Below are 26,911 nucleotides of genomic sequence, written 5' to 3'. Positions count from 1 at the left end.
TTCAAGAATACTGAGGCATGATATACCAAATTAAGATATAAATGTAGGCAACTAACAAAAAAGGCTGATATAGATTCACTATTCAATGCATATCTATAGTTACAGATTGGAAAACACATGCAGTAATAAACACAATGACCATTAATAAACAAATAGCAAATGGCAAATACCCCATGCAGACGGTAAGCCTACCAGTTCTGTTGTTTACTTGATAGTGATCCTATTTTTACCCTACAGAGATTTCTAGCATAGTAGCCATAGCAGTTACAAAAGGTGTTGGTAGAGAGAAGTTCCCTGGTACCTGTTATTTAGACTTTGCCAAAGATCCATAAGAATTCTACTTGACCATTAGGAAAGACTAATGTGCCAGGAGAGAGCTTGGTTCTTAGATAGGGTCTCAACAAAATATGTTATGTACCAAAAATCTTTCCTGTCTATCAATTGTCAGTACGACTTAACCATTGCATCTTGATGAATTTCGATGCTGTACATATGCTTCCATTCCCTAGGTAAAGAATTCAAGCTCATGAACTGTGAATCAGAATAAACTTTTTATGCAATTACTACAGCTAAGATAGCATAGTGATCATGTCTTGTTTCATGACTCTTTCTACCTACAGTTTAGAGGCTTGGCCATGGGGTCAATTGGCCAAATGTCTTTGTGACACAACTAGAAGACAATGGCATCTACAACAAATCGCTGTTTAATGATTATGCTTGCGCTGGCAACACTACATAGATAACATGCTTATGGTATGGATGTAACCGATGAATTTATTACTTTTCTTTGTTGAAGTACTAAAGGATTTCTCAATGCATCTAAAATTGAGATTACATTTTATATGAGTTTAATTACATTTCTTGATCTGTGGTTACTACCTACTGTAAGCAGATACATTGCTAATACATTTTTTTTGCAAAATGTGTTTATGGGACTATGCTACAGTATTTGTGTATCATAGTTTTACCATTTCAAGCAATTGGGCTGGATAACCTGGCTCTCCAGCTGTTGTGAAACTACAAGTTCCAGCATACCCTCCCTTCTATCAAGTTGGTCAGTCCGGGAAACAAATACTGCTAATGTCACAGTTTATGACAGTCAAAAGAATTGTAACAGACGTAACTACAATGCTTGGCAAGGCTACCATCAGAAATTATGGGGCCCCGGACTGACAAAATAGGCAGGGCCCTTATGTGGGGAGCCAGTTTGTCAGAGGTGGGCATCACTGTGGATAATGTGGGTGAGCAGCGTGAGGGTAAAGGTGTGAACAGCGTGAGAGTGGGAGTCTCTGTACCTGGTCTGACTCCACCACAGGAATATCTGGATGGAAAGTGGGATCCCCACAGCCTGTCCTGCTCCTGCCCGTCCTTCCTCTGCACCATCATGCGGCAGCTGTATATAACTACTCCGCCCACAAAGCTACTGCTCCCTCTCTCCCCGGCTGCTCTCTTCCTGGCCCAGACTCTGCCCACTGGCGAGCAGTTGCTGGACTGTGGCTCCTGCTCCAGGCATGCCGCTCAAATTTACCTGGACAGAGAGAGGGACCCGGGGGGCAAGCAACAGCATTTTGAATTTAGCACCGGCCGCAAGCCAATCGGAGCTTGCAGACCGGCAGCCAATTAGGAGCCACAGCTGCAGCCTCCCCTGATTAGCTGCTGGACCGCAAGTTCCGATCAGCTTGCGGCCGGATCCAAATTGAAAATACCGCCAACGTTTATCCACTACGCTGCCACCAGCGCCCCATTTCTGTCTGGGCCCGGGACTCTAGACCAGGCAGTCCCCCCCTGATGGCTGCTCTGATGCTTGCTGCTTGGTAAATGTCTCATTTAAATGTAGTTCAAAGTCAGACAACAGGGTTATTCAGCACAACTTATATCCATAATTAGGTCACAAATCGCCTCTAAGAAGCTGGAGGATTTGTTATCATCAATGGTTACAGAATCCAAACCTAGGATGTTGTATATTGGTCATTAAAGACACCTTTTTTTTTTTTTTTCTTTTTCTTTATATTAATTGGGTCATTAATTTAAAAGTTTTTATCTATTCACATTTCTTCACCCTAAAAACTACCAGTATGCCCGATGCCTAAGATTTTGGACATTTGAATAAGTTTTCTTGTGTATGCCTAAAATAGTTTTGTACATGTGATTATGCCATCAAATGCCCACATGGAAAAGTTTATATAGGAAAGATTACAAGAAGTGTTAAGAATAGGCTTGGAGAGCATAAATCTCACATCAACTGCAATAGAACGGAATTTTATTTTACTAGACATTTTTTGGAAATGGTAATTCTATAAGGCAAACAAAGTTAATAGTTTCTAGTTTACTATTCAATGCGTTTCTGTGTTACATTATGAGTATGATCTTAGTTTATATCATTATTTTTGTTCTTTGGTTAGAACTTCTACCTTGCCCTAAATTTTTTAAGAAACACACACAGAATACCCAGGCGCTAATACTGATAAAGAGTGTATAAATACATATATAAATATTGGTAAATCCACTCTTTTATATAAATGAAAATCAGCTGCAAATTCAAAAATAGGGACAAGGGATATGTCCAGTGAAAAACAAACCTAGTAAAAAAGAAATGTTGGTGTGGAACTGTGCCATATAAGATAGGCACAAGCCGATATGGCAAAAAAAAATAAAAATATCAAAATACATGTAGATATGTAAAGTAAACTGTATTTTTGATAAAATACACAATAAAAAGAATTACATGTATATAACTGAATAGACAATTCTCACAAAATGTGTAAATAAATAAAAACCTATAACATATTCTATCTATCTATCTATCTATCTATCTATCTATCTATCTATCTATCTATCTATCTATCAGCACTGAATCACTGAAATACTGTTAAAGTGTCCAAAAATCATTAGAGTGCATGAAATCATGAAATGGCATGGAAAGTAATTATGGAATAAGTAGTTCCTCCAAATGATGATTGAGGAACTAACATCCTCTATACAGAAAGCACTTGTATAAAGATCGCTAGAAAAATCTGGATCCGTGTGTAAAGAATAACAATTATCAGAAACTCCTCCAGCTTTAGTAATGTGAAAGTCCCCAGGTTGGTATATAGAGGTGGCCACCTTATTCTAATATCACTGTTGCTGCTGACAGATGGAGCTAACCGCTCCAATGCCAATTATGGAAATCAACTTCCAGCAACATGCTGCTGCAGTTTTGTAGACATTAGATAACATGGACATACCCAATACACTTCTCGAAAGTTTTCTATACATGGAAACTGTATTTTTACCAATATGGACTTATATTATGTGCGTTAATATTAGAGATGTGCGAGGACCCCCTGTTTTAGTTTTGACAAAACCACCCTCAAATGTTTTCATTTCTTTGAAAAATTGATGAAACCAAATAAAATCATGTAACATTGACCATCTTACAGCACCTTAAATCACGAGGGAGGGACTTAAATGCAATCCTAAATAAGTAAGATCTGATTTTTAGATCCGAGATCTGACTTGTGAGAAGACCCGAGTCTGGACTTGGTTCTACTCGGATCCCCAAAAGTGAGCCGAGCCGGTACATGGTTTGACTTGGAACCCCAAAGTTTTGGGTGTGCTCGGTTTTCAGCAAAACCTAACTGCTCATCTCTAGTTACTATCTGCATATATTTTTCATTTTGAAATGGTGGGGGATATAATATTTAACTAATGGGGTTGTACAGTTTTCTTTCCATCCATAGGGGTCCATGCAGAGTTAAATGCAAGTTGGCCGTAACTGCTCCTACATTGGGCTCACAGTACTAAGTATTCATATATTTACCAACATCCTGCAATTGTATTGACATGCCCCCAGTGAGCAATTCTTAGATCAGAATATCGCTTTACAGCCAAGTTATGTCCCTTCAGTCTTCAATGGAGATGACACTGAATTGCGTATGACTGCATCGTCCATAGCTACGCACACATGGTTCTAGAGCATGCATGCAAGATACTCATAGCAAAAGCAACTGCGTACAACTCTTCATCAGCTTCATAATGTGAATTTTGTATTTGTTAACATTGTTTTTTATTTTTCTAATGTTAACTTTGTAACAGAGCAAAGATGTGTCTTGTTAATGTCTATACTGTGTTTAAAGTCTTAATTATGAGTGATTTTGTCATATGGGGATCTATTCACTAAGGCTTAGAGAGAAAAAAGTGGAGAGAGATAAAGTACCAACCAATCAGCTCCTATAAACTGACAGTTAGGAGCTGATTAGTTGGTACTTTATCTCCACACACTTTATCTCTCTCCAAGGCTTAGTACATAGACCCCATATACTGCTCTGTTTAGTTATTGAGTATTGGCTTAGATGTGACATCATGTGGGAGTATGCATTTTGAAAACCCTGGTTAGTGCCTTTATGAATATTTAAATGCTAATACTCCCAGCATATATGTCTATCTACAATGGTCACATGATCCTAAACTGACCAGTAAACTTGAATGAATATGTTGCAGGAAGTGAACATGTAAAACAATTTTGATTCATATCTGATTGAAACTGTTTTAATAAAGTTGGAAAGTATTATTTATATTAGCCATGTTCCTGTCCTATTTATTAGATCTTTAATAATTCTTTGACAACTAGTAATGCTTGGCACTGACAAAGAGCACTTGGCATTCCATCACTGCAGGAGAGAGATAAACATTATCTTCTAGTAATTAACTACAGAAGCTTGAAGTATTGGCTATGTACATATTACAAAATTTATTTAAATCTCTTCAAGCTGATTTAAATTATTTTAACATAGATATATGGCTAGAGACCAGGGGGTAGCTTTACTAAAGCTTCTAAAAATGAAAAGTGGTGGTGTTATCCATAGAAACCAATCAGATTCGGTCTATCATTGTCTAGGATGCAACAGAGAAATGATAGCTGGAATCTGATTGGCTGCTTTTTAGAAGCTTTAGTAAATCTACCCTTAGGAGAGAATATCCTTGAAAATGTTTACATGAACAGTTTTTAGTAACCAGTAATGTCAAACATAGATATGAAAACATACAATATGTAATGGAGGGTGACATATGGCTGCAACTTTTTTACTGAATGGATAATAAAGCTGTTGAAAGCCAAAAATTCTAACTCGCCCATTGAACAGAGAGACAATATATGTTGTTTTTTTCCCCACTGTCCCTTTCACATGTGTAATGTTACATATCATAAGGATTCCTTTCTGATGTATTAAAAATGTGATAGGGTCATCACATTTGGTCTATTCACATGAGCCTCTGTGATAATGCACTGTACATAAGTCTGCTTGGACCACATGTACTAAAATATGGAATAAAAATCAATACTATGCATTCTCTTTCCTCCCTGTGCCTACTTTTCTATAATACATTAGTGGGGCACCTGACAGAGGTATTGCCTTATTGCCATGTGACATGGCTGGTTTACTAAATAGATAGCATGTCACATCAGTCTCTATATTTGTCTGTATAGTTCTTTTAATAGAAGACCCATAAATGAGAAATATCCAACAGATATGAGTACTACAAGCTAGTGATCATAGACCACTTACTCTTTAGTTCCCTTTGTGCCTGGATATTAGATGGACGTTGGCTTTTTAGGACAATTTATACTTTTCCAGATGAGCACTCAATGTTTTATTTGTATATAGTAGACAATCTTATTTAGCGATTGGCTTTTAATGCCGAAAATGATCCATATTGAATACAAATTAACTGAGACAATAAAACAATTCATATTTGATATCTTCTTGTACACAATCACAGGCATGTGCATCACTCAGTTACAGCAAAGATATCAGGACTACTTTTATAACTAACTGGACACATCTAGGCGGATCCGCCGTCTAGATCTATGATCACATTCAACATATCAGTACAGTAGAACATAATTTATGGTTTCAAAGATGATCATTTGTTTATTCAATCTTATGTGCTATCATTTCTCAAAAACTTGGCAGATGACAAATAACTCTCAAGGATACTCTTATGATATGATAGTATCTGAAAAGCATCACGCTGTACTTGTTGTTTAACTCCATAAGGGGAAACGTAAAGTGAGTCTGCCAGGTTTTTTAAACCAGGAATAATTAAAAAAGCAAAACCTCCACTGGTTTTGTCTTTTTAAATTATTGACACTTCAAAAAATGGGGCAGACATGCGGGACGCACACTGATGCAGGCTCTACATTTGCCCCATGTGTTGCATTATAGGCCGTACTCAGTAGCATCACTAGGGGATTGTGGGGGGTGCAGACCACACTGAGTGGCGCCATCTGAGGGAAAGACACCTCAATGATGGAAGCCTGGAGCCAGGCTCTGCACGATAACGTCACAGTGCAGGACCCGGCTCCCGGTCACTGTGGATGAGATGGCAGTGTGGGGAGAGTCTCTGGGGGCAGCCCAGCATCTCTGGGAGTGTTTGGCGCATTGGGCAACACCACTGGCCCTACTAACCATTATTTTTTTATCTTTCAAAAGGAAATTATGAAGATATAAACCCCATGGAAGGGAGACATTACATTTTTGCTTCTCCACGTCCAGAGGTTGTGTACTTCTGTAACCAAACCAAATTTTGGTAATGTTTTAGTATTATTTAGCATTACCCTATGGAAATGAGACCATTTGGAATTGAAGCGATCATTAAGAACTAAACAATTTTTGGATAGTTTGTATGCTGTACATTGGTGAATTTTGGGATCATTTTAGTCTGCGAAAAATGATTTGGTCATTTCCATTATTTGGCAAATCTTACAATGTGTACACAGTTTAATAGAGATTTACATCCACAACAAGTTGGTTGTCATACCATTCACACTGTAAGATGTTCATAATATCATTACCAAATTTATCTGATTACATGACACCGATTTATCTGCGATAAATGGAGACTGTACGTGCGCAGTGTATGCATTATACAATTCTCTGGGCGATCATAAAATTCTCAGATGATCTGCCAGATTATTGTCTAGTGTGTACCCAATTTAAAAGTGGATATGCCTGGGAGTGTGAATTTAATGTCACTTTGATTATCCTTTCATTCTGTGTAACATATTAGTTTTTTTTGCCAGATTGTACAAATCAGTATATAAGAGGAAGCGATTTTTTTTTAAATCTGGTTTCTCATTGTTGCAGTATAATTGTGCCATGTACCAGCACTATGTATGACAGCAATGTCAGTCTGCAGTAGTTGTAAATAAATGTTGGGATATACCATGTGTAAGGGTTGGGTATGAAATCACGGCTGTTGGGATGCCGCTGGTCAGAATATCGACCACGGCTTCCCGACAGCCAGAATCCCGACACCCATAGGAAGTAACGGTAAGTATTTTTCTAACCCCTACCCTAACCCCTACCCTAACCATAAGTCACCCTCCCCAGTGCCTAACCCTTACCTCCCCCTTAGTGCCTAAACCTAACCTCCCCCACCCTAAACCTAACACCCCCTCCTCGATGCCTAAACCTAACCTCCCCCTAGTACCTAAACCTAACCTCCCCCTACCCGCACCCTAAATCCCCTTATGCATAACCCTAATCCCACTACCTAACCCTAACCTCCCCTTAACACCCCGATACTAACCTTCAGGATGCTGGCGGTCGGAATACTGGTGCCGGGATCCCAACCTGTTGGGATTTCGGCACCGGTATTCAGACCATCAGCATCCCGCACGCAGGGATGCCGACTACATCCCCATGGGTAAGATATATTTCTGTCATAAAGCGCGTACTTTAAAAAAAACCTTTTCCTTTAGAGACTAAATTGAAAATAAGTAAATAAAGACATAGAGTCTAGATACGCTATAACTTTACTATACTGTATATGCTGTGTTAAGGTACAATGGAGAGGTAAAATCAGAATAATACCACCATAGACAGTGTATGGAAATGTTAAATACTACATATAACAGCAGTATAGTCATAATTCCCTATGAGCTATGCAGTAGTACTAAAATATTATATAGTTTCAGCAGGCACCAGTTCTATAGTTTATGATTTAAATTATTTATAAGTATAGTATATAAGTGTGTATTTATATAAAATTAGCATGGGGCTCTACTGAATTCACATTTATAGAGAGGAAAGTCTTTATTAAAAGCAATTAGTTTGAATAATGCTGTCATAAAACTTGCTCTTCGTTGTTCTTGACACAATCAAATGAGAACAACCGTTTTTCATTATAACTTTACTGTCTATTTTAATAAACATGACCAAGCACTGACATTTTTAATATCCTGCTGCTTAAGTATTTCCAAGAAGCCTTCCAGTTTGTGTTTTAAAATGTACATTTGCATGATTGAGACCCTGCTTGCAAAAAACCAATAGACCCCTCACTTTTTTCCCCTACAAAGCAAAATATATTTTTATTCACACGTGTTTCACATTTGTCAGATTATTATGTTAGTGCTGACAGTTTCTGAAATCTTCTATATGGATTGCCCCAGAAAAACACATAAGAATAAGGATCCAAAATGTCCTGTAATTTTGAAAAATATAAATAAATACTTACAGTTCCTCAAGGTAGTGCAGGTTGTGCAAGGTGCCAGAGGGCAGTCTGGTTATGTTGTTCATACTGAGATCACTGTAGGAAAAAAAGGAAATTATGTTAGTAATCCATTTAAAACGCTTTAAACTTTAAAACATTTTTAAACTGGTATATATATTTAGTTGTAGGCAGTGATATTGCAATATTTGTTGCAGCAATGGCAGCTGGTCCCGGTCGATACAAGACAAAGGGCCAGATTTTGAGTCGCACGCATGAAGATATTCGCAAAAATGGTCAATGACTTTTAACTGTTAAAGTCACTAAAAAGTTCCACAGTATGAATGCACAGAGACGCACAGTCTCAGAAATGTAACTCAGGACCTGATTCACGGGGCGGTATTCAATTGTTATAGCGCGTCCAATCTCCTGTCTAAAGTGACGGGAGTTAGCGGGACGCTATTCAACTGTTTCTGTTTTTTGCGCTGATCGCGCCCAAAGTGCTCGGGTTTAGCCACGTAAAATGTGCTGGGCGCGATTGCAAAAAGTGCTGTTTGGGCACCCAAACAGGTCACTTCACCCATTTCAGCTCGCACCCCCCTGGGGCTGCGACCTGAAATGGTGCGCTGGTAGCTGATTGCGCCCGACAGGGGCAACAATTGAATAGCTCCTGTCGGGCGCGTAAAGGGGCAAAACAATTGAATACCGTCCAAAGATGGACAGATTTACACAGCTGCAAACAAGCATCTGTGCAAATCCGTCCATCTCTGATGCAAATGCAGGTGGTGTCAGAAACCTCCTTGCTGCATTTGCAATCCCGATGTCGCAGGCTGGGATCACCATCGGACCCACTGCGACCGATGGTCACGATGGTTGCTCCTTCGGTCAGGCTGCGGGCGATGAAGCTTCCCGCAACCTGGCCGGTGCCTGGCCACGCAAGAGGCCTGGAATCTGCATCCGCCGATGCAAACCCTGGCCTCGTCTCTCCCGGAAAACGGACTCATAATCCCAAAGTTTGGATGTGTTCAGTTTTCAAAAATCAAACTGCTCATCTCTAATTTCTGCACACGTAACTAGACAAATCCCTACTTACTTATCTTACACCGTCAAGTTACCCGATATTTATATTTTTCAAGCAACACATTTAAAGTAGTTATACCAGCAGCAAAATAATTGCTCATTATGGACAGATATGCAGAAGTGAGTTAGTGTGAGTGACACAGCACAAGTAATGCAACGTTGTGTTGTATGAGCTTTGCTCCACTGCAGTTAGTGCTGAGCAGACGGTCAAAAACATTTATCTGTATTTCAGCATATGCTTACAATGACCTTCTTCCACTCTTATAGCAGATAAAGTTTTATTGCGTCTGTGTATATACATACTAATGTGCACAAGTGTACGTGCTACAATACATGTTCTAGTCTTGTTGCTTTTGGTCAATCTGCATAATGAAATGACTATTAAAATGAGATGGGAGAAAAGCACCTTGGTCATGCAAGACTAAGGGCCTGATTCAGAGCCGCTCGCAAGCGGCCGCTCGTTTGTTCCGCGCGATGTTTGCACAACTGCGCATGCGTACGGATCGTAATACGCATGCGCGAACCACTCAGTGCGGCCGAAAATCGTTTGTTCGCTAAATAGCGAATGCCTGCTATTTTGAGTGACAGGAGGAGGCGTATGTGGGTGGTAACAGGGGAAGGTGCTTGAAAACGGGGAGTGGAGATCAGAACGCAGGTGTGCTTAAAGGTCAAAACGGGCATTTTATGGGTGTGCATAATTAAAACAACAGCGTCATTGACCACGTCACTGGGTTATTTTATAGTCAGAACTGCTCGCATGATTGCGGTAGGAAAAACCAACCACAAGAATAGCGAGCAGTTCATACGCTGGTCGATGTACTCGATTAATCTAATAAATAGCGGACATGACATAGGATGCGAGCGGCCAGGGGGCGTAGTTTTCCAAAAAACGACCGCAAGTTTTGTTCGCTCGTTCAGTCCTAGAGGCGTGAACAGACCGCAAAGAGCGAACGGTTCATTTGAATAGCCACCCCTTTTTTCTGAACGAGCGAGTGCAAATAGCGTCCGGCTCTGAATCAGGCCCTAAGTCATTCCAGCATTTGTATTGCAGTGTACCTAGGACCTCATTCAGACCCGCTTGGAAGCGGGTCGATGGTGAGGGCCTGCGCACGTGCAGCGCTCGCACTGCGCGTGCGCAAGCCCCGGAGTGAGTGACAAATGCACTCGCTCCGGGGCACTCGCTCCGGGGCTCGCTACAAAAGGGGCGGCTGTCGATGCTGAAGGAATGCCTGCCATTTGTAGGCGGCCCTACTGACATCACCAGTGATGTCAGTAGGGAGCTTCCTGCTCTGTTAGAGCAGGAAGCTACCTGGGGCTTGCGGTAGATGAGACCCTACCGCAAGGGTCTCGTCGCAAGCCCCGATGGTCGCGATGGTCTTGACCATCGCGGCTATCACCTAGTCACTCGCTAAAGCTGTGGATGGTAACCCACAGCTTAGCGAGCGGCCAGGAGGCCGCCTTTCAAAAGAAAAGCGGCCGCCCTCATTCAGAGCGAGTGCTCGCTTTTTGCGAGCGGCTCTGAATGAGGTCCCTAATGTAGGATTATGTTGAAAATATTGAGATTTTATTGATAGCTGCACTATCCCCTAGCTGCCCCTACCAAGGGACCACAAAGCTATTTATCCCAGAGCTCTTTTGATTCTTCTCACAGTCCCACCTGAAAATGTGGGTAATTGGGTGGGAGCTTAGCAGGAGGTTTACTCATAAGCCTTGTGACCGTCCCCCTGCTATTGGCCATAGCACTGACCAATTTTCTGCTATCTTTTTAAAATGGTGAACTGGATTAATTTGGCAGTTCTATATTTGAGGACCAATGTATCCAACTGGAAAAGATTCAACTCGAGCAGCCCCGTAAATTCAGATTATTGGACGGGGGAGGTTAGTAAAATGTCACCTGTTGGTGGTTGTGCATATTTATACTGTCAGAAAAGTTTGAGTCATGTGTAGAATAATAGCAGGTCATGTATTTTTACTTTTCCCTGCAATGTCAAAAACAATTACGCAAAATATAATCTGTGTGCAGAAATGTAATCAATGTACTTGGTAAGGCTTGATACAATGTAACCACAACACAGAAAAAATAAATATTCCCTCCAGCACACTGCAGCAATATCAACAAAAATACTTGAATCCTACATGATAATAGAAATTCAGAGGTATTAGTAGCATACATTTGCAAATATATGATTAAGCGCCGGGCCAACGTCAAGGCTCCTCTATACCGGCGTCTCTAACATTAAGGGGTTCACGTCCGAGGCGCAAGGCACCCCAAAATAATCCAGCCAAGGACCATCCCCAGGGCATCACACAAAAAGGGAAAACAGGTGATAGTGAAGTGTAAAGTATAGATGTGTAAAGATAATAAATAAGTGTTAATATAATGAGAAAGAATTAAAATTACATAAATAATGAACAAACAAATAGAAAGGTGATAAAAAAGTATCTATGTGAATTAAGTAGTGATGCCCTGAAAAAGGCCCAGCCAGAGCAACTCCGGGGGGCCCACGCCCAACGCTAACCCCAAGATAATTATTGCTACCTAATAGTTGCACTGACTCTGGATCATATAATTACAAATTAGTGTACTGCATAATAACAGCACATGTATAAGCTGAGAGCTGACTCACCTAGGAGGTACCCGAGAAGCCTCAAAATGGCACTATAAGGACTTTTTATTTACACTGTAACCCTCTCCTACAATCAGTGGACGCAGCCATTTTTGTGGGGTAAGCTAATATTCATTAGACTGCAGGCTATTATTTCAATAGGAACAAGTCACTTGCTTGAGACATCTATACAGGAGAATTCAGGCCACATTAACAATATGGCAGATGGAACAGAAGCTCCAGGCCTCAGCAGAAAAATAGGCCCATCACCATGACAGCATGATGATGACCAGCCACCTAGTTGGCCTCACGGTAGGATTTCTCCGACCAGACAGGATTTTTTGTCCTAACTGCCAGTAATACATACATCCTGGTAAGTACATCCTGCTCATCTTCCACTGGTGCATGTGGCAATGCAATTATTTTTAAGGTAGTGGTTGATGGAGGACTAATACTTCACATATGCTAGGTGTGTCCCTTCCCCTAAGAGAATGGATTGCCCCAAAATGATTAGGTCACACCAGTAGTGTAGCCACGCACTTGTTCGGGGCCGGATTGGCCATCTGGCACTTCTGGCATTATCTAGTACATTCTATAAAATAAAAGCTAGTAGCTGATTGGTTGCAATTAACAACTTCTCCACCTGTCCTTTTTAGAAGACTTGATACATCTCCCCCAATGTCGCAAATTTCAACATTTCCAATGTTGGGAGCTATACAAATACATAATCATGGGGACTACTCATCTTCCTCCCTGCCAACCAGGTAGTACCATATATGGAATATATAATGTCTCCTTTTTGGGAGATGTATGCCGTACGTATTCTGCAAACAAATTATTATATCCAGATTCATATTAATAGTGTTCAGATTATGCACTTTAAATGATTTTCCTGTGTCAGATGTCTTGCCCAGATACCACAGAATATCTAACATATGGGGAATTAGTATTTGGAACTGGCTAGAAACACTGACGTAAAAGTTAAAGCATATGACAGTGATGGGTATCCAACAGCAACATTTTATGGGTCATTAGAAAATCAAAATAACTTTTGATGACAAAGCAAAGTTAAAAAAAAGTATATTAAATGCAAATCCCACTGTCACACTGTAACTACATAGCACTTTCCAAGACTTCTGTCTGAATGTTATCTTTACCCTTCAGGGTACTGTACGATGATTCATTTATTTTCCCTTCCTGCTTTCCAAATAAGGACCCTTATACAGCTTGTTGAACACACAACGCTATTGTATTGTGTTATTTTTAAATGCATGCAGCCTATAAGCATATAAACGGGATGTAGTTATGAGACCGGCGGCCGTGAGGGTTAGGGTTAGGGGAGGGAAGGGGAGAGGGTAAGTATACTTACCCAACCCCTGTCGGGATACCAACCATCGGGATGCTGCTGTCGGTATTCTGACAAGAGGCATCCCGACAGCCGGCATTATATACCCATTCCCATATAAACATCAAGGGGCAGAACGCAGTTTTACAGAAGGATTTTGTGTTATTTCCGCTCTACACATGCTCCGGAGCTGAGGGCACGCATCTACAGGTGACTTAGACTCAAATACATCCCTCTTGCAGCTAATGGGGCAAAACTGGTACATAACAGGGTGTATGCACATAGGCACCATTCTGCGTGGCCATGTCAACGGAACTGCAAACTATGCAGAGTTGTGGATATGCAGGGATGCATCTGTTTTCACATGGATCTCTTGAACTAAGAATTCTGCTTGTGCAAGTGCGTAACACTAAAGATGACGGCTATGAAACTAATGTGCATAGATAGCGGCTGTGCGGTCACATAGATGTGTACAACTCTGCGTTTGGGCGACTATCCGCATATTTTCTCCTTGCAGACAATGCAGGTGTTATTATAACCGACTTGCATCCAACTCTGCATTGCTCATATTCTCTATTGTAAAGGAGATTACTGCTTTAATTTGCAATTCTGTCATTCTTGCTTTTAAAGCACCAATATACATTACCCACTAGAAAATAATGAAAGAAACCTCTGAAGAAGATAACAATGTTATAAAGGCAGAAAGTAACAATAAGGAATACTACAAGATCTATTGGTGCATGCAGCAATTAACTGCTGCTTGGGAGGGAGGTGAGTGGCAGCATAGCACTTTTCCAGCACTAAATGGGGCATGGGTGAGCCACAATTTTAAAGCAGTCACACCCCCACTGTGATGGGGCCAATCTCCCAGACCTGATTCGTGAATCTGAATTGCTGGGAGGTATATTATAGGGCAAGCATTAGCTTCATTTTACTTTCTGCAATTGTAAACACACCTTGCATTGTGTCAATATCAAACATGCTAGGCCAGTATCCAGGTTATATGGCATATCTCTTACTGATGGCACGACCACACACACTTACCCAGTGGTGGGATGACCCAGACCACTTTTGGGCAGCACACATCGCAGAGTACAGCTGGCCATACACTGCACGATAAATGCGCCAACTAGATGACTAGCTTGAATGATTACTGTCCAGTGTATATACTAAATGATGATTGTGCACAATATTAAAATGGATTAAAAATAGCTTGGATCAATCGGTTTGGATTTCAACCCTGACCTATACAACGGACTATTGCTCATCCAACTTCAGGCTTTACATACATGGTGTTGTGTACACCATGGTGGCACTCCAACTGTCAGGCAGTTGGCTCCTCCCCTGTTGGCTGGACTGTTGGTCAGCTTCACACACATAAACTGTTCAGAGAAATAATGTAGTATATGTATATATATATATATATATATATATATATATATATATCTCAAGTCGATGATTCACTTTTAAATCAAATAATCATCCACATCTGTGGTCTGAATGCGTGCACTTATCGGTCACTAGCTGGAAATATATACACAGCTGAACATCAGACAGCTGCAAGTGATTGACATTTACCTATTCACAAAGCAGAGTATGTATTTTTTCTTACTCATCTGATAAGCATAGTTAGGCATAGGTAGTAATGTTGCATTAAAATATAGTGCATCCGTTCTTACATTTTATTTTCAGTTTCCTGATATGCGACAAGTAGCAGTAGGTACATCAACCATCAACTCTTTCCAAATACTCAGACTTGCTGTTCAGTATTTTAAGCTAGCAGCCAATAAAATATTTTATAATCCAACAGCAAGATCGGAAGCCTGCCTATTAATGGGTCTGTAAAATGATTACAATTTTCAGCTGTATATTGGTTACTGGTTTTACTGTGAATACTCTACAGTTTGTGTTTTGCATCTTGAAGACATCCATAAAAAAGCATTCACAGAGATCTGAAAAGCACAATATAACATATTTCCACCTTCACCTTGCTCTTTTTTGCAGGTTGTTAAGTTGCATTAAATACGTGAAATGACCCATAAAATAGCAGTGTAATGAGATATGGATACTTCCTGATGAGGCTGCACAGTAGTTCCTGGCAGAGGAAATCACCAGTCTACAGAACTCAATCAATTGCTGGGTCTGACTTGGTTCCATGCACAAAGATTTCAGTCCTTTCCCAATTTATTGGAAAGTTTCCCACAGTGTCTGCCTTGTAATATAAGCAATAACTTCACGGCTCACACAATCCATTGTGGTAAATCTGTGTAAAACGTGTTGCTTAAATTATACTGCTTCCTTTATTAAACATTTGCAATGTATGCTCAGAATCTGTCATGGGCAATAGCTGCAGACATCATAAAAAATCTTTGTTAATAGGTAACTAATGAAAAATGATGTCCTTTAAGCAACACCTTTTCTTACAAAAGTGAGAGGAATGAAATGGCCAGGTAATGTATCTGCGGGGAGAAATGAGCCAGGCCCAAACAAAGAAAAGTTAATTTGTAACCAAACTTAAACTGCTACGCATCATGAAGAAAGTCTGGTTTACACATGGCAGTTTAGGAGCCAAGCCGTGGGTCCTCTTCACACAATTGTGCAGATTGTTACAATACTAACCCCATCCGTCTTGCCAAAGACACAATTACATTGCAAAATGGGAGAACTCATGCATGAGAAAGTGACTGCCATTCCCCAATACAGAATGCAAATAGTACTGTATTTTGTAAACAGTGTATGTGCAAAGATCTATCTATCTATCTATCTATCTATCTATCTATCTATCTATCTATCTATCTATCTATCTATCTATCTATCTATCTATCTATCTATCTATCTATCGCAATAATACTGTGTGCTGTTATTCAATTTGATGTATTCTAGAGTTCATTGCTACTTTGCATGAACTCCATAGGTGTCAAGAAATTTTTTACAAAACATTCTAAATTTTTACAATCACTGACAGCTAAAATTCCTCTGTAGTTAATCAGTACAAGTATAACATTTTTGTTTTTACATTTATATGACATATTCAAGTATGTTGAATATTTTCATGCTATTAACACAGGTTTAAGATATATATTGTTCAACAAAAATTGTATGTTTTAGAACATCTAGGGTCAGGTCACTATTAAAGTTTAAAGCTATGGTTTTGAAAAGGCAAATTGAAGAGTCTACAGTAGTCCCAACTTTGTGGTATCCTGAAATGGGAAGTAGTTGGCATCCCGGCAGTCGGGATGTTGGCAGTCAAGGTTTAAGGAGAGGGTTAGATTTAGAAATTATGGTTAGGCACTAGGGGGAGGATTAGGGTTAGGCTGCAGGGGGGGAGGATTAGGCTTAGGCTGCAGGGGAAGTGGTTTGGGTTAAGCCGCAGGGGGGAGGGTTAGGGTTAGGCTGCAGAGGGGAGGGTTAGGGTTAAGCTGCGGTGGGGGGGGGGGAGTTAGCTTATCCTGTCGGGATTCTGATTCTGACTGTCAGAATGCCGCTTTTGGTATTCTGACCACTGGCATCCCGACCGCCGGGATCCCATACCCAAGCTGTTACTATGTTAGAGGGCTAATTACTTCATGGAGCAGGACCATGGACTGGTGGCTGGTCACACCTCTTAAACATGGGCCTCTACTGCTGCATATCCCTAGTGGGCCCTTAATGCCCAAATTTGACACTGCTAGGAGACTACAAACCAGCTACCTGCCCCTCTAGAGCCCACAGCCAAAACTCTCAATCACACAAGCACACTATCATTAACCTATCAGCATTTTTGTGACTTTGTACAGTGCAAGAAAACAGTAGCACCTGGTTAAAGCCCAACAAACATGGAGAAACGCATGGAAAATCCACACAGACTGTGCTGTGTTGAAAAGGAACACATGGCTCCAGTGCAAAACAATGTGTCACCTTACTATCCTGCAATAATAGTAGCTTTAGGCTACCTTCCTAGTCTATTCTATTACATTACCACCCCTCTACAAAGTTCACTCAATACATTTATTCTCTTTCAATATTCCTCTGACCCCAAATGAATATTACTGTAAAACTGAATCATACAGTCACACTAGGCTGGACCAATATAATGTACATATTTAGTAAAGAAGTTCCATAAAAAGCTATCAGACTTCTTACAGTCTGAAGATGTCACAGAAAGTTTCTCAGGAGTAGTGTAAAGATTCTTTACTCCTGAGAAACTTTCTGTGACATCTTCAGACTGTAAGAAGTCTAAGAGCTTTTAATGGAACTTCTTGATTGTCTCTGAATGATCACAAGAGATCACAAGAGATTAGTATAGGATGTGTGGTTGAATAAAAAGGAAGAAGCACATTTTTATATCTGATTTTCTCAAGAATTGCAGGTGCCTTAATAATTGTATATTGTAATTAAGTTGTGTTACTAATGTTAGGTTTTACATAAAACTGTATTACAGTACATGCATTGTTGCCAATCATCATTAACTTTACTAACAGTCAGATCCTCACTGTAAGTAAGGCTGGGTACACACCTGAACGATATCGGCCCGATTTGTCAGATTTGGTCACATCAGAACAACAAATTGGGCCGATATCGTGCAGTGGGTATGTCCGATTTCCACACTCCTGCGGTCGCATGCGATATCGTGTGATTGGCTGTGCTGCACGGCCAATCACACGATATTGCACTTGAGACTGTACATATTATTGAAGGATGGAACAATGGTCGTTCCCTCGTTCATTAAATCTTTTAAGTGTGTACCATCAAGCATGCGATGTCCAGGGTGAAGGCAAATCGCCCTGATCATCGGCACGATTGCTGGTCATGTACCCACCCTAAGAAAGTTGAAGTAAAAAAAATGCGTTTTCTCCTTCACAACAAATATACTGTACACACAGAAGTGGCACACCAACAGTATTAACATTGTGTGAGAACCCCTTACTTACTGACTCTCCTTTTGTCGTACATGCTTTTACTTTCTGCTCTAGACCCATTTTAATATTGCATGGTAATGTGTTAGTGCAAATGTTAGTCAGCAGTATTGGTATTTATTAGTAAAAAAGTATTTTCAAGCTTTGATTATGGAAATGACATGACAACCTTATATATCGTAGTATAATACCCGCCAACATTATGTAATGATCATGCTCCAATCACTATTGCTAATAATATATCACTTCTTCATCTACATACTTTGAACTTCTTTCATGTGGACCAGTTATCTACACACAACTTCACGTTAAACATTTCTTAAAAGACAACAAATAATTGAACATTTCTTTGCCTTCATATATAATTGTAATGCACTGTGTAATATGCTGGTTGTAATATAACTGACTGCTATATTCATCTTTTAACAAGCCAATAAACAGCATAGTTAACCCTTCCGCACCCAGCCACTTCTCTGGTGAAGTAGATGGGGGCGTAATGATGTGATTCAGATCAGGGAATTAGGTAAATATGGCATAATTTTAGCCCTCTTCTGAACAGCTATGTATATTTCTTAATTAAAAGTCCAAGTACTGTCAGGAACATGCTCAGTGAGCTCCAGAGAAATGTCCAGTGACATCATCAAGTGCCAGCTGTCAGTGCATTGGCTCTGTATGATCACATGGAATCAGTATCACTGTTAATAATAAGGTCTAAGGTCTATTTACTAAGCCTCAGATGGAGATATAGTGAATGAAGATAAAGTACCAGCCAAACAGCTCCTAACTGCCATGTCACAGGCTGTGTTTGAAAAAGGACAGTTAGGAGCTGATTGGCTGCTACTTTATCTCCGTTCACTTTACCTCCATCCAAGGCTTAGTAAATAGACCCCTTGCACTTATGACAGAGGGTGCAATTCATTTCCTGCCGATGTGAGCTATATCACAGATATTCCTGTGCACCTCTATGGGCCATGAAGGAAAGTCTGTGATGTTTATTGTCACAAGTTGCCAGGGCAACAGTCTGAATGCCGGCAACCTGCGGCTATCACTTTTCATTGAGTTGCCCACAGAGATTGATCAGTACTGAGAGAACATGTACAAGCACACGTTTTCAACAGTTACTTCAAATTATAGGTCAAGGTTGTTTTATTAAAGAGATTTTGTCCTTGGTGGATTTCACAAACTTTCAAATGGATCTAACATCATTGCCAGATGTACATATATGTAGCAATTTAGAAGCAGGAAATCTTGTCTGCACATATGTATTATATATTTCTCATAAACTGCAGAACAGAAGCCATATTTAGCAACCTTCTCATCACAGGCTTTTGGAACGTGAATCTGTTTGAGTATGTGTTAGAATAAAACATTATTTTATTATAAAAAATAAACAATTTTTTTCCAAAGCAGTCTTATTAGTGAAAATAATCCCAGCTGTGGCTGTACAATGCTGTACATTCAGCTTTGTTATCCCTGACTAACCTAAACTGCCTAATTACTGTCAACATGATCCACTTTTCAGATGTCATCCATAATTAATGATGCTTTTATACCCAAGATAGTTACTAAACTTCTGTTAACATTTATATACAAGAAAGGCTGTGTATTACTGGGATGATATAACTGGAATATTTATATTTAACTAAGTATGTTCACCATGCTTTTTCTAACAATGAAGACACAGCGGCCAATGCAGTTATTTGAAAGTGGGTTTTGTGGACATATCTTGTGTGTGTTCTTACTGTGCATGCTTCAGAGCCAAGCGTACACAATTATGGGCGATGCCGAGTCATGCACAACAAGCCTGCATCTGCACTTGCTGCTGAAAGGGTGCCGGTGGACAGAATAGTGGGCTATGCAGAGGGGATGTAGTCACCATACCAACGCAAATAATGCCGGGGGACAGAATAGTGGGCTATGTAGAGGGGATATAGTCACCATTCCGGCGCAAGCAATGCCGAAGGACAGAATAGTGGGCTATGCAGAGGGTATGTACTATGTAGTCACCACCTCGGCGCAAACAATGCCGGCGGACAGAATAGTGGGCTATGCAGAGGGGATGTAGTCACCATACCGGCACAAGCTATACAGGTGGAAAGAATAGGGGGCTATGCAGAGGGGATGTAATCACCATACCGGAGCAAGCCATACCGGCAGACAGAATAGTGGGCTATGTAGAGGGTATATAGTCACCATTCCAGTGCAAGCAATGCTGGTAGACAGAATAGTGGGCTATGCAGAGGGGATGTAGTCACCATACTGGCACAAGCTATACCGGTGGACAGAATAGTGGGCTATGCAGAAGGGATGTAGTTACCATTCCGGCGCAAGCTATGCTGGCAGACAGAATAGTGGGCTATGCAGAGGGGATGTAGTTACCATCCCGTAGCGCAAACAATGCTGGCAGACAGAATAGTGGGCTATGCAGAGTGGATGTAGTCACCATTCCGGTGCAAGCAATGCCGGCAGACAGAATAGTGGGCTATGCAGAGGAGATGTAGTCACCATCCCGGCGCAAACAATGCCGGAGGACAGAATAGTGGGCTATGCAGAGGGGATGTAGTCACCATCCCGGCGCAAACAATGCCGGAGGACAGAATAGTGGGCTATGCAGAGGGGATGTAGTCACCATTCCGGTGCAAGCAATGCCGGCAGACAGAATAGTGAGCTATGCAAAGGGGATGTAGTCACCATCCCGGCGCAAACAATGCCGGAGGACAGAATAGTGGGCTATGCAGAGGGGATGTAGTCACCATTCCGGTGCAAGCAATGCCGGCAGACAGAATAGTGAGCTATGCAAAGGGGATGTAGTCACCATCCCGGCGCAAACAATGCCGGAGGACAGAATAGTGGGCTATGCAGAGGGGATGTAGTCACCATACCGGCACAAGCAATGCCGGCGGACAAAATAGTGGGCTATGCAGAGGGTATGTAGTCACCATCCTGGCGCAAACAATGCCGGAAGACAGAATAGTCCCCTATGCAGAGGGGATGTAGTGACCATACCGGCGCAAACAATGCCGGAGGACAGAATAGTGGGATATGCAGAGGGGATGTAGTCACCATCCCGGCGCAAACAATGCCGAAGGACAGAATAGTCCCCTATGCAGAGGGGATGTAGTGACCATACCGGCGCAAACAATGCCGGAGGACAGAATAGTGGGCTATGCAGAGGGGATGTAGTCACCATACCGGCGCAAGCAATGCCGGCGGACAGAATAGTGGGCTATGCAGAGGGGATGTAGTCACCATCCCAGCGCAAACAATGCTGGCGGACAGAATAGTGGGCTATGCAGAGGGGATGTAGTCACCATTCCGGCGCAAGCAATGCCGGCGGACAGAATAGTGGGCTATGCAGAGGGGATGTAGTCACCATCCCGGCGCAAACAATGCCGAAGGACAGAATAGTGGGCTATGCAGAGGGGATGTAGTCACCATACCAGCGCAAGCAATGCCGGCGGACAGAATAGTGGGCTATGCAGAGGGGATGTAGTCACCATCCCAGCGCAAACAATGCCGGAGAACAGAGTAGTGGGCTATGCAGAGGGTATGTAGTCACCATACCGGCGCAAGCAATGCCGGCGGACAGAATAGTGGGCTATGCAGAGGAGATGTAGTCCCCATCCCAGCGCAAACAATGCAGGAGGACAGAATAGTGGGCCATGCAGAGGGGATGTAGTCACCATTCCGGCGCAAGCAATGCCGGCGGACAGAATAGTGAGCTATGCAAAGGGCATGTAGTCACCATCCCGCAGTGCAAACAATGCCAGTAGACAGAATAGTGGGCTATGCAGAGGGGATGTAGTCACCATCCCGGCGCAAACAATGCCGGCAGACAGAATAGTGGACTATGCAGAGGGGATGTAGTCACCATCCCGATGCAAACAATGCTGGCAGACAGAATAGTGGGCTATGCAGAAGGGATGTAGTCACCATCCTGGCGCAAACAATGCCGGCAGACAGAATAGTGGACTATGCAGAGGGGATGTAGTCACCATCCCGATGCAAACAATGCTGGCAGACAGAATAGTGGACTATGCAGAGGGGATGTAGTCACCATCCCGATGCAAACAATGCCGGCAGACAGAATAGTGGACTATGCAGAGGGGATGTAGTCACCATCCCGATGCAAACAATGCCGGCAGACAGAATAGTGGACTATGCAGAGGGGATGTAGTCACCATCCCGGCGCAAACAATGCCGGCAGACAGAATAGTGGACTATGCAGAGGGGATGTAGTCACCATCCCGATGCAAACAATGCTGGCAGACAGAATAGTGGACTATGCAGAGGGGATGTAGTCACCATCCCGATGCAAACAATGCTGGCAGACAGAATAGTGGACTATGCAGAGGGGATGTAGTCACCATCCCGATGCAAACAATGCCGGCAGACAGAATAGTGGGCTATGCAGAGGAGATGTAGTCACCATCCCGGCGCAAACAATGCCGGAGGACAGAATAGTGGGCTATGCAGAGGGGATGTAGTCACCATCCCGGCGCAAACAATGCCGGAGGACAGAATAGTGGGCTATGCAGAGGGGATGTAGTCACCATTCCGGTGCAAGCAATGCCGGCAGACAGAATAGTGAGCTATGCAAAGGGGATGTAGTCACCATCCCGGCGCAAACAATGCCGGCAGACAGAATAGTGGGCTATGCAGAGGGGATGTAGTCACCATTCCGGTGCAAGCAATGCCGGCAGACAGAATAGTGAGCTATGCAAAGGGGATGTAGTCACCATCCCGGCGCAAACAATGCCGGAGGACAGAATAGTGGGCTATGCAGAGGGGATGTAGTCACCATACCGGCACAAGCAATGCCGGCGGACAAAATAGTGGGCTATGCAGAGGGTATGTAGTCACCATCCTGGCGCAAACAATGCCGGAAGACAGAATAGTCCCCTATGCAGAGGGGATGTAGTGACCATACCGGCGCAAACAATGCCGGAGGACAGAATAGTGGGATATGCAGAGGGGATGTAGTCACCATCCCGGTGCAAACAATGCCGGAGGACAGAATAGTCCCCTATGCAGAGGGGATGTAGTGACATACCGGCGCAAACAATGCCGGAGGACAGAATAGTGGGCTATGCAGAGGGGATGTAGTCACCATACCGGCGCAAGCAATGCCGGCGGACAGAATAGTGGGCTATGCAGAGGGGATGTAGTCACCATCCCAGCGCAAACAATGCTGGCGGCCAGAATAGTGGGCTATGCAGAGGGGATGTAGTCACCATTCCGGCGCAAGCAATGCCGGCGGACAGAATAGTGGGCTATGCAGAGGGGATGTAGTCACCATCCCGGCGCAAACAATGCCGAAGGACAGAATAGTGGGCTATGCAGAGGGGATGTAGTCACCATACCAGCGCAAGCAATGCCGGCGGACAGAATAGTGGGCTATGCAGAGGGGATGTAGTCACCATCCCAGCGCAAACAATGCCGGAGAACAGAGTAGTGGGCTATGCAGAGGGTATGTAGTCACCATACCGGCGCAAGCAATGCCGGCGGACAGAATAGTGGGCTATGCAGAGGAGATGTAGTCCCCATCCCAGCGCAAACAATGCCGGAGGACAGAATAGTGGGCCATGCAGAGGGGATGTAGTCACCATTCCGGCGCAAGCAATGCCGGCGGACAGAATAGTGAGCTATGCAAAGGGCATGTAGTCACCATCCCGCAGTGCAAACAATGCCAGTAGACAGAATAGTGGGCTATGCAGAGGGGATGTAGTCACCATCCCGGCGCAAACAATGCCGGCAGACAGAATAGTGGACTATGCAGAGGGGATGTAGTCACCATCCCGATGCAAACAATGCTGGCAGACAGAATAGTGGGCTATGCAGAAGGGATGTAGTCACCATCCTGGCGCAAACAATGCCGGCAGACAGAATAGTGGACTATGCAGAGGGGATGTAGTCACCATCCCGATGCAAACAATGCTGGCAGACAGAATAGTGGACTATGCAGAGGGGATGTAGTCACCATCCCGATGCAAACAATGCCGGCAGACAGAATAGTGGACTATGCAGAGGGGATGTAGTCACCATCCCGATGCAAACAATGCCGGCAGACAGAATAGTGGACTATGCAGAGGGGATGTAGTCACCATCCCGGCGCAAACAATGCCGGCAGACAGAATAGTGGACTATGCAGAGGGGATGTAGTCACCATCCCGATGCAAACAATGCTGGCAGACAGAATAGTGGACTATGCAGAGGGGATGTAGTCACCATCCCGATGCAAACAATGCCGGCAGACAGAATAGTGGACTATGCAGAGGGGATGTAGTCACCATCCCGGCGCAAACAATGCCGGCAGACAGAATAGTGGACTATGCAGAGGGGATGTAGTCACCATCCCGATGCAAACAATGCTGGCAGACAGAATAGTGGACTATGCAGAGGGGATGTAGTCACCATCCCGGCGCAAACAATGCCGGCAGACAGAATAGTGGACTATGCAGAGGGGATGTAGTCACCATCCCGGCGCAAACAATGCCGGCAGACAGAATAGTGGACTATGCAGAGGGGATGTAGTCACCATCCCGATGCAAACAATGCTGGCAGACAGAATAGTGGACTATGCAGAGGGGATGTAGTCACCTTCCCGATGCAAACAATGCCGGCAGACAGAATAGTGGACTATGCAGAGGGGACGTAGTCACCATCCCGGCGCAAACAATGCCGGCAGACAGAATAGTGGACTATGCAGAGGGGATGTAGTCACCATCCCGGCGCAAACAATGCCGGCAGACAGAATAGTGGACTATGCAGAGGGGATGTAGTCACCATCCCGGCGCAAACAATGCCGGCAGACAGAATAGTGGGCTATGCAGAGGGGATGTAGTCACCATTCTGGCGCAAACAATGCCGGTGGACAGAATAGTGGGCTATGCAGAGGGGATGTAGTCACCATTCTGGCGCAAACAATGCCGGCGGACAGAATAGTGGGCTATGCAGAGGGGATGTAGTCACCATCCCGATGCAAACAATGCCGGCGGATAGAATAGTGGGTTATGCAGAGTTGTGTGTACTTATAATTATGTCTGTTTTCAAAAATATCTCTTGCACTAAGGGAGGGCAGATGCAAGTGTGTATTGATAATGATGATGTCTATGAAAGCAAGTGTACAGATAGGGACAGGCTGGCTGCAGAGATACAACTCTGCATATGGGTGAATAAATATATGCCTGTAGTTTCATGCACACAATGTGGGAGTGATTACGGCTAACTTACGATCCACATTAGCCCCACAGTATGCCTGACAGTTTGGCAGACTTGCTGTGCAGAAATGCAGTGAGTGAGCGATTCCAAGACAGTGGCAAGGCCAAGGTAACTCAGATGACTGCATCCTTGGCTTTGGCCTGTATCAGATTCTATCAGGACACTATTTACAAGATCAGAGAGGGATTCCCGCCATCTGTAATGGAGTGGGATGGTAACAGATGTAGTGAAATGTCAGGCTAAATGCAAACAATGTATTTTACCTTTATGGTTCATTTTTTAATATGTATTTGAGTTGTAGGGGTCTTTTAATACACCAGCCAAGCATCTTCTAAGTATTCCAAATGCTCACTGTTTGTTTGCAGCATGAGTGAATTTGCAATACTAGAACCAAATAATATCACTTAGAGTTTTCCGTATAATGCCCATGACCATGGAAGTCAATGTAAACTATTGAGATATTTACTATACAACGTCCTCCTGTGAGATCATATTACCTCAGGAGGATGTGCTCCAAGCTATATTAGTCTTTAAATACAAGTTGCCTTTAGTTGCACTGTAATCTCATAGGAAATATATGAATATTAGGTGTCCTACTTCTTTTTAGTAAAATATAATATGGTAATATAGCTAAACAAAGGACATTATCACTATCGTATTTGTTACAAAAGGCAACAATTTGTGTTCTGTGAGAACTTTGTGCTACTTTCAAACAGAATAAACATTCATTTAAGAATAATGAGAGATAATAGTCACACCCTCATATGACAATAACTGGGGATAATAGTCACACCCTCCAATTCAGTAAAGAAAAGACAGAAGACTAAAAGTGGAGTTAAGTTCTTCCTTTACATGTTCTTTTCCGCACAGTAGACAGACTCTCCCTTCCCAATTTACAGTTACATAATGAACCAGAAAATGCATAGAAACAGACGCCTATTAAATTATGTGATGGATAAAGAGTTGGGAGAGGAATTGTATTGTGCTCAGATATATCAATTTGCATGTGTGCTTTATTAAATCTGATGTCCTTTTTTTTTAAAGTGCGTTATTTAAAAGTATATTTTTGGGGGTTTAATATGCATACATCTTTAGTCACTGACAAGGCACAACTAATATTTTAAAGACTATAGCATTGATAAACACCTAACTAATTTGATATATTTACCCGTTATGTTTTGTTAACAAAATTTATATCAGTCACACGTATGGGGACTTATCCAGAAATCCATTTTGCAGAATATTCTGTATAGTACAGAAAGAAAAGTGAATAATTGCCATTATTCAAGGCA

At 42.4% G+C, this 26,911-nt stretch overlaps 1 protein-coding gene across 1 annotated transcript in view; it reads right to left on the bottom strand.

Moving 5' to 3' along the window:
* LGR5 (leucine rich repeat containing G protein-coupled receptor 5) overlaps positions 1-26,911 on the bottom strand; it is a 197,427-nt gene that overhangs the window by 120,579 nt on the left and 49,937 nt on the right. Inside the window, exon 2 of the mRNA XM_088452470.1 lies at positions 8,500-8,571. Within this exon, the coding sequence (XP_088308596.1) occupies positions 8,500-8,571 (72 nt within the window). The remainder of the gene's footprint in view (positions 1-8,499; positions 8,572-26,911) is intronic.

The sequence above is a fragment of the Taudactylus pleione genome, unplaced genomic scaffold (genome assembly GCF_031769625.1).
Source record: "Taudactylus pleione unplaced genomic scaffold, aTauple2 ptg000038l, whole genome shotgun sequence".
NCBI lineage: Eukaryota > Metazoa > Chordata > Amphibia > Anura > Myobatrachidae > Taudactylus > Taudactylus pleione.
This window is presented reverse-complemented; position numbering and strand designations above follow the sequence as displayed.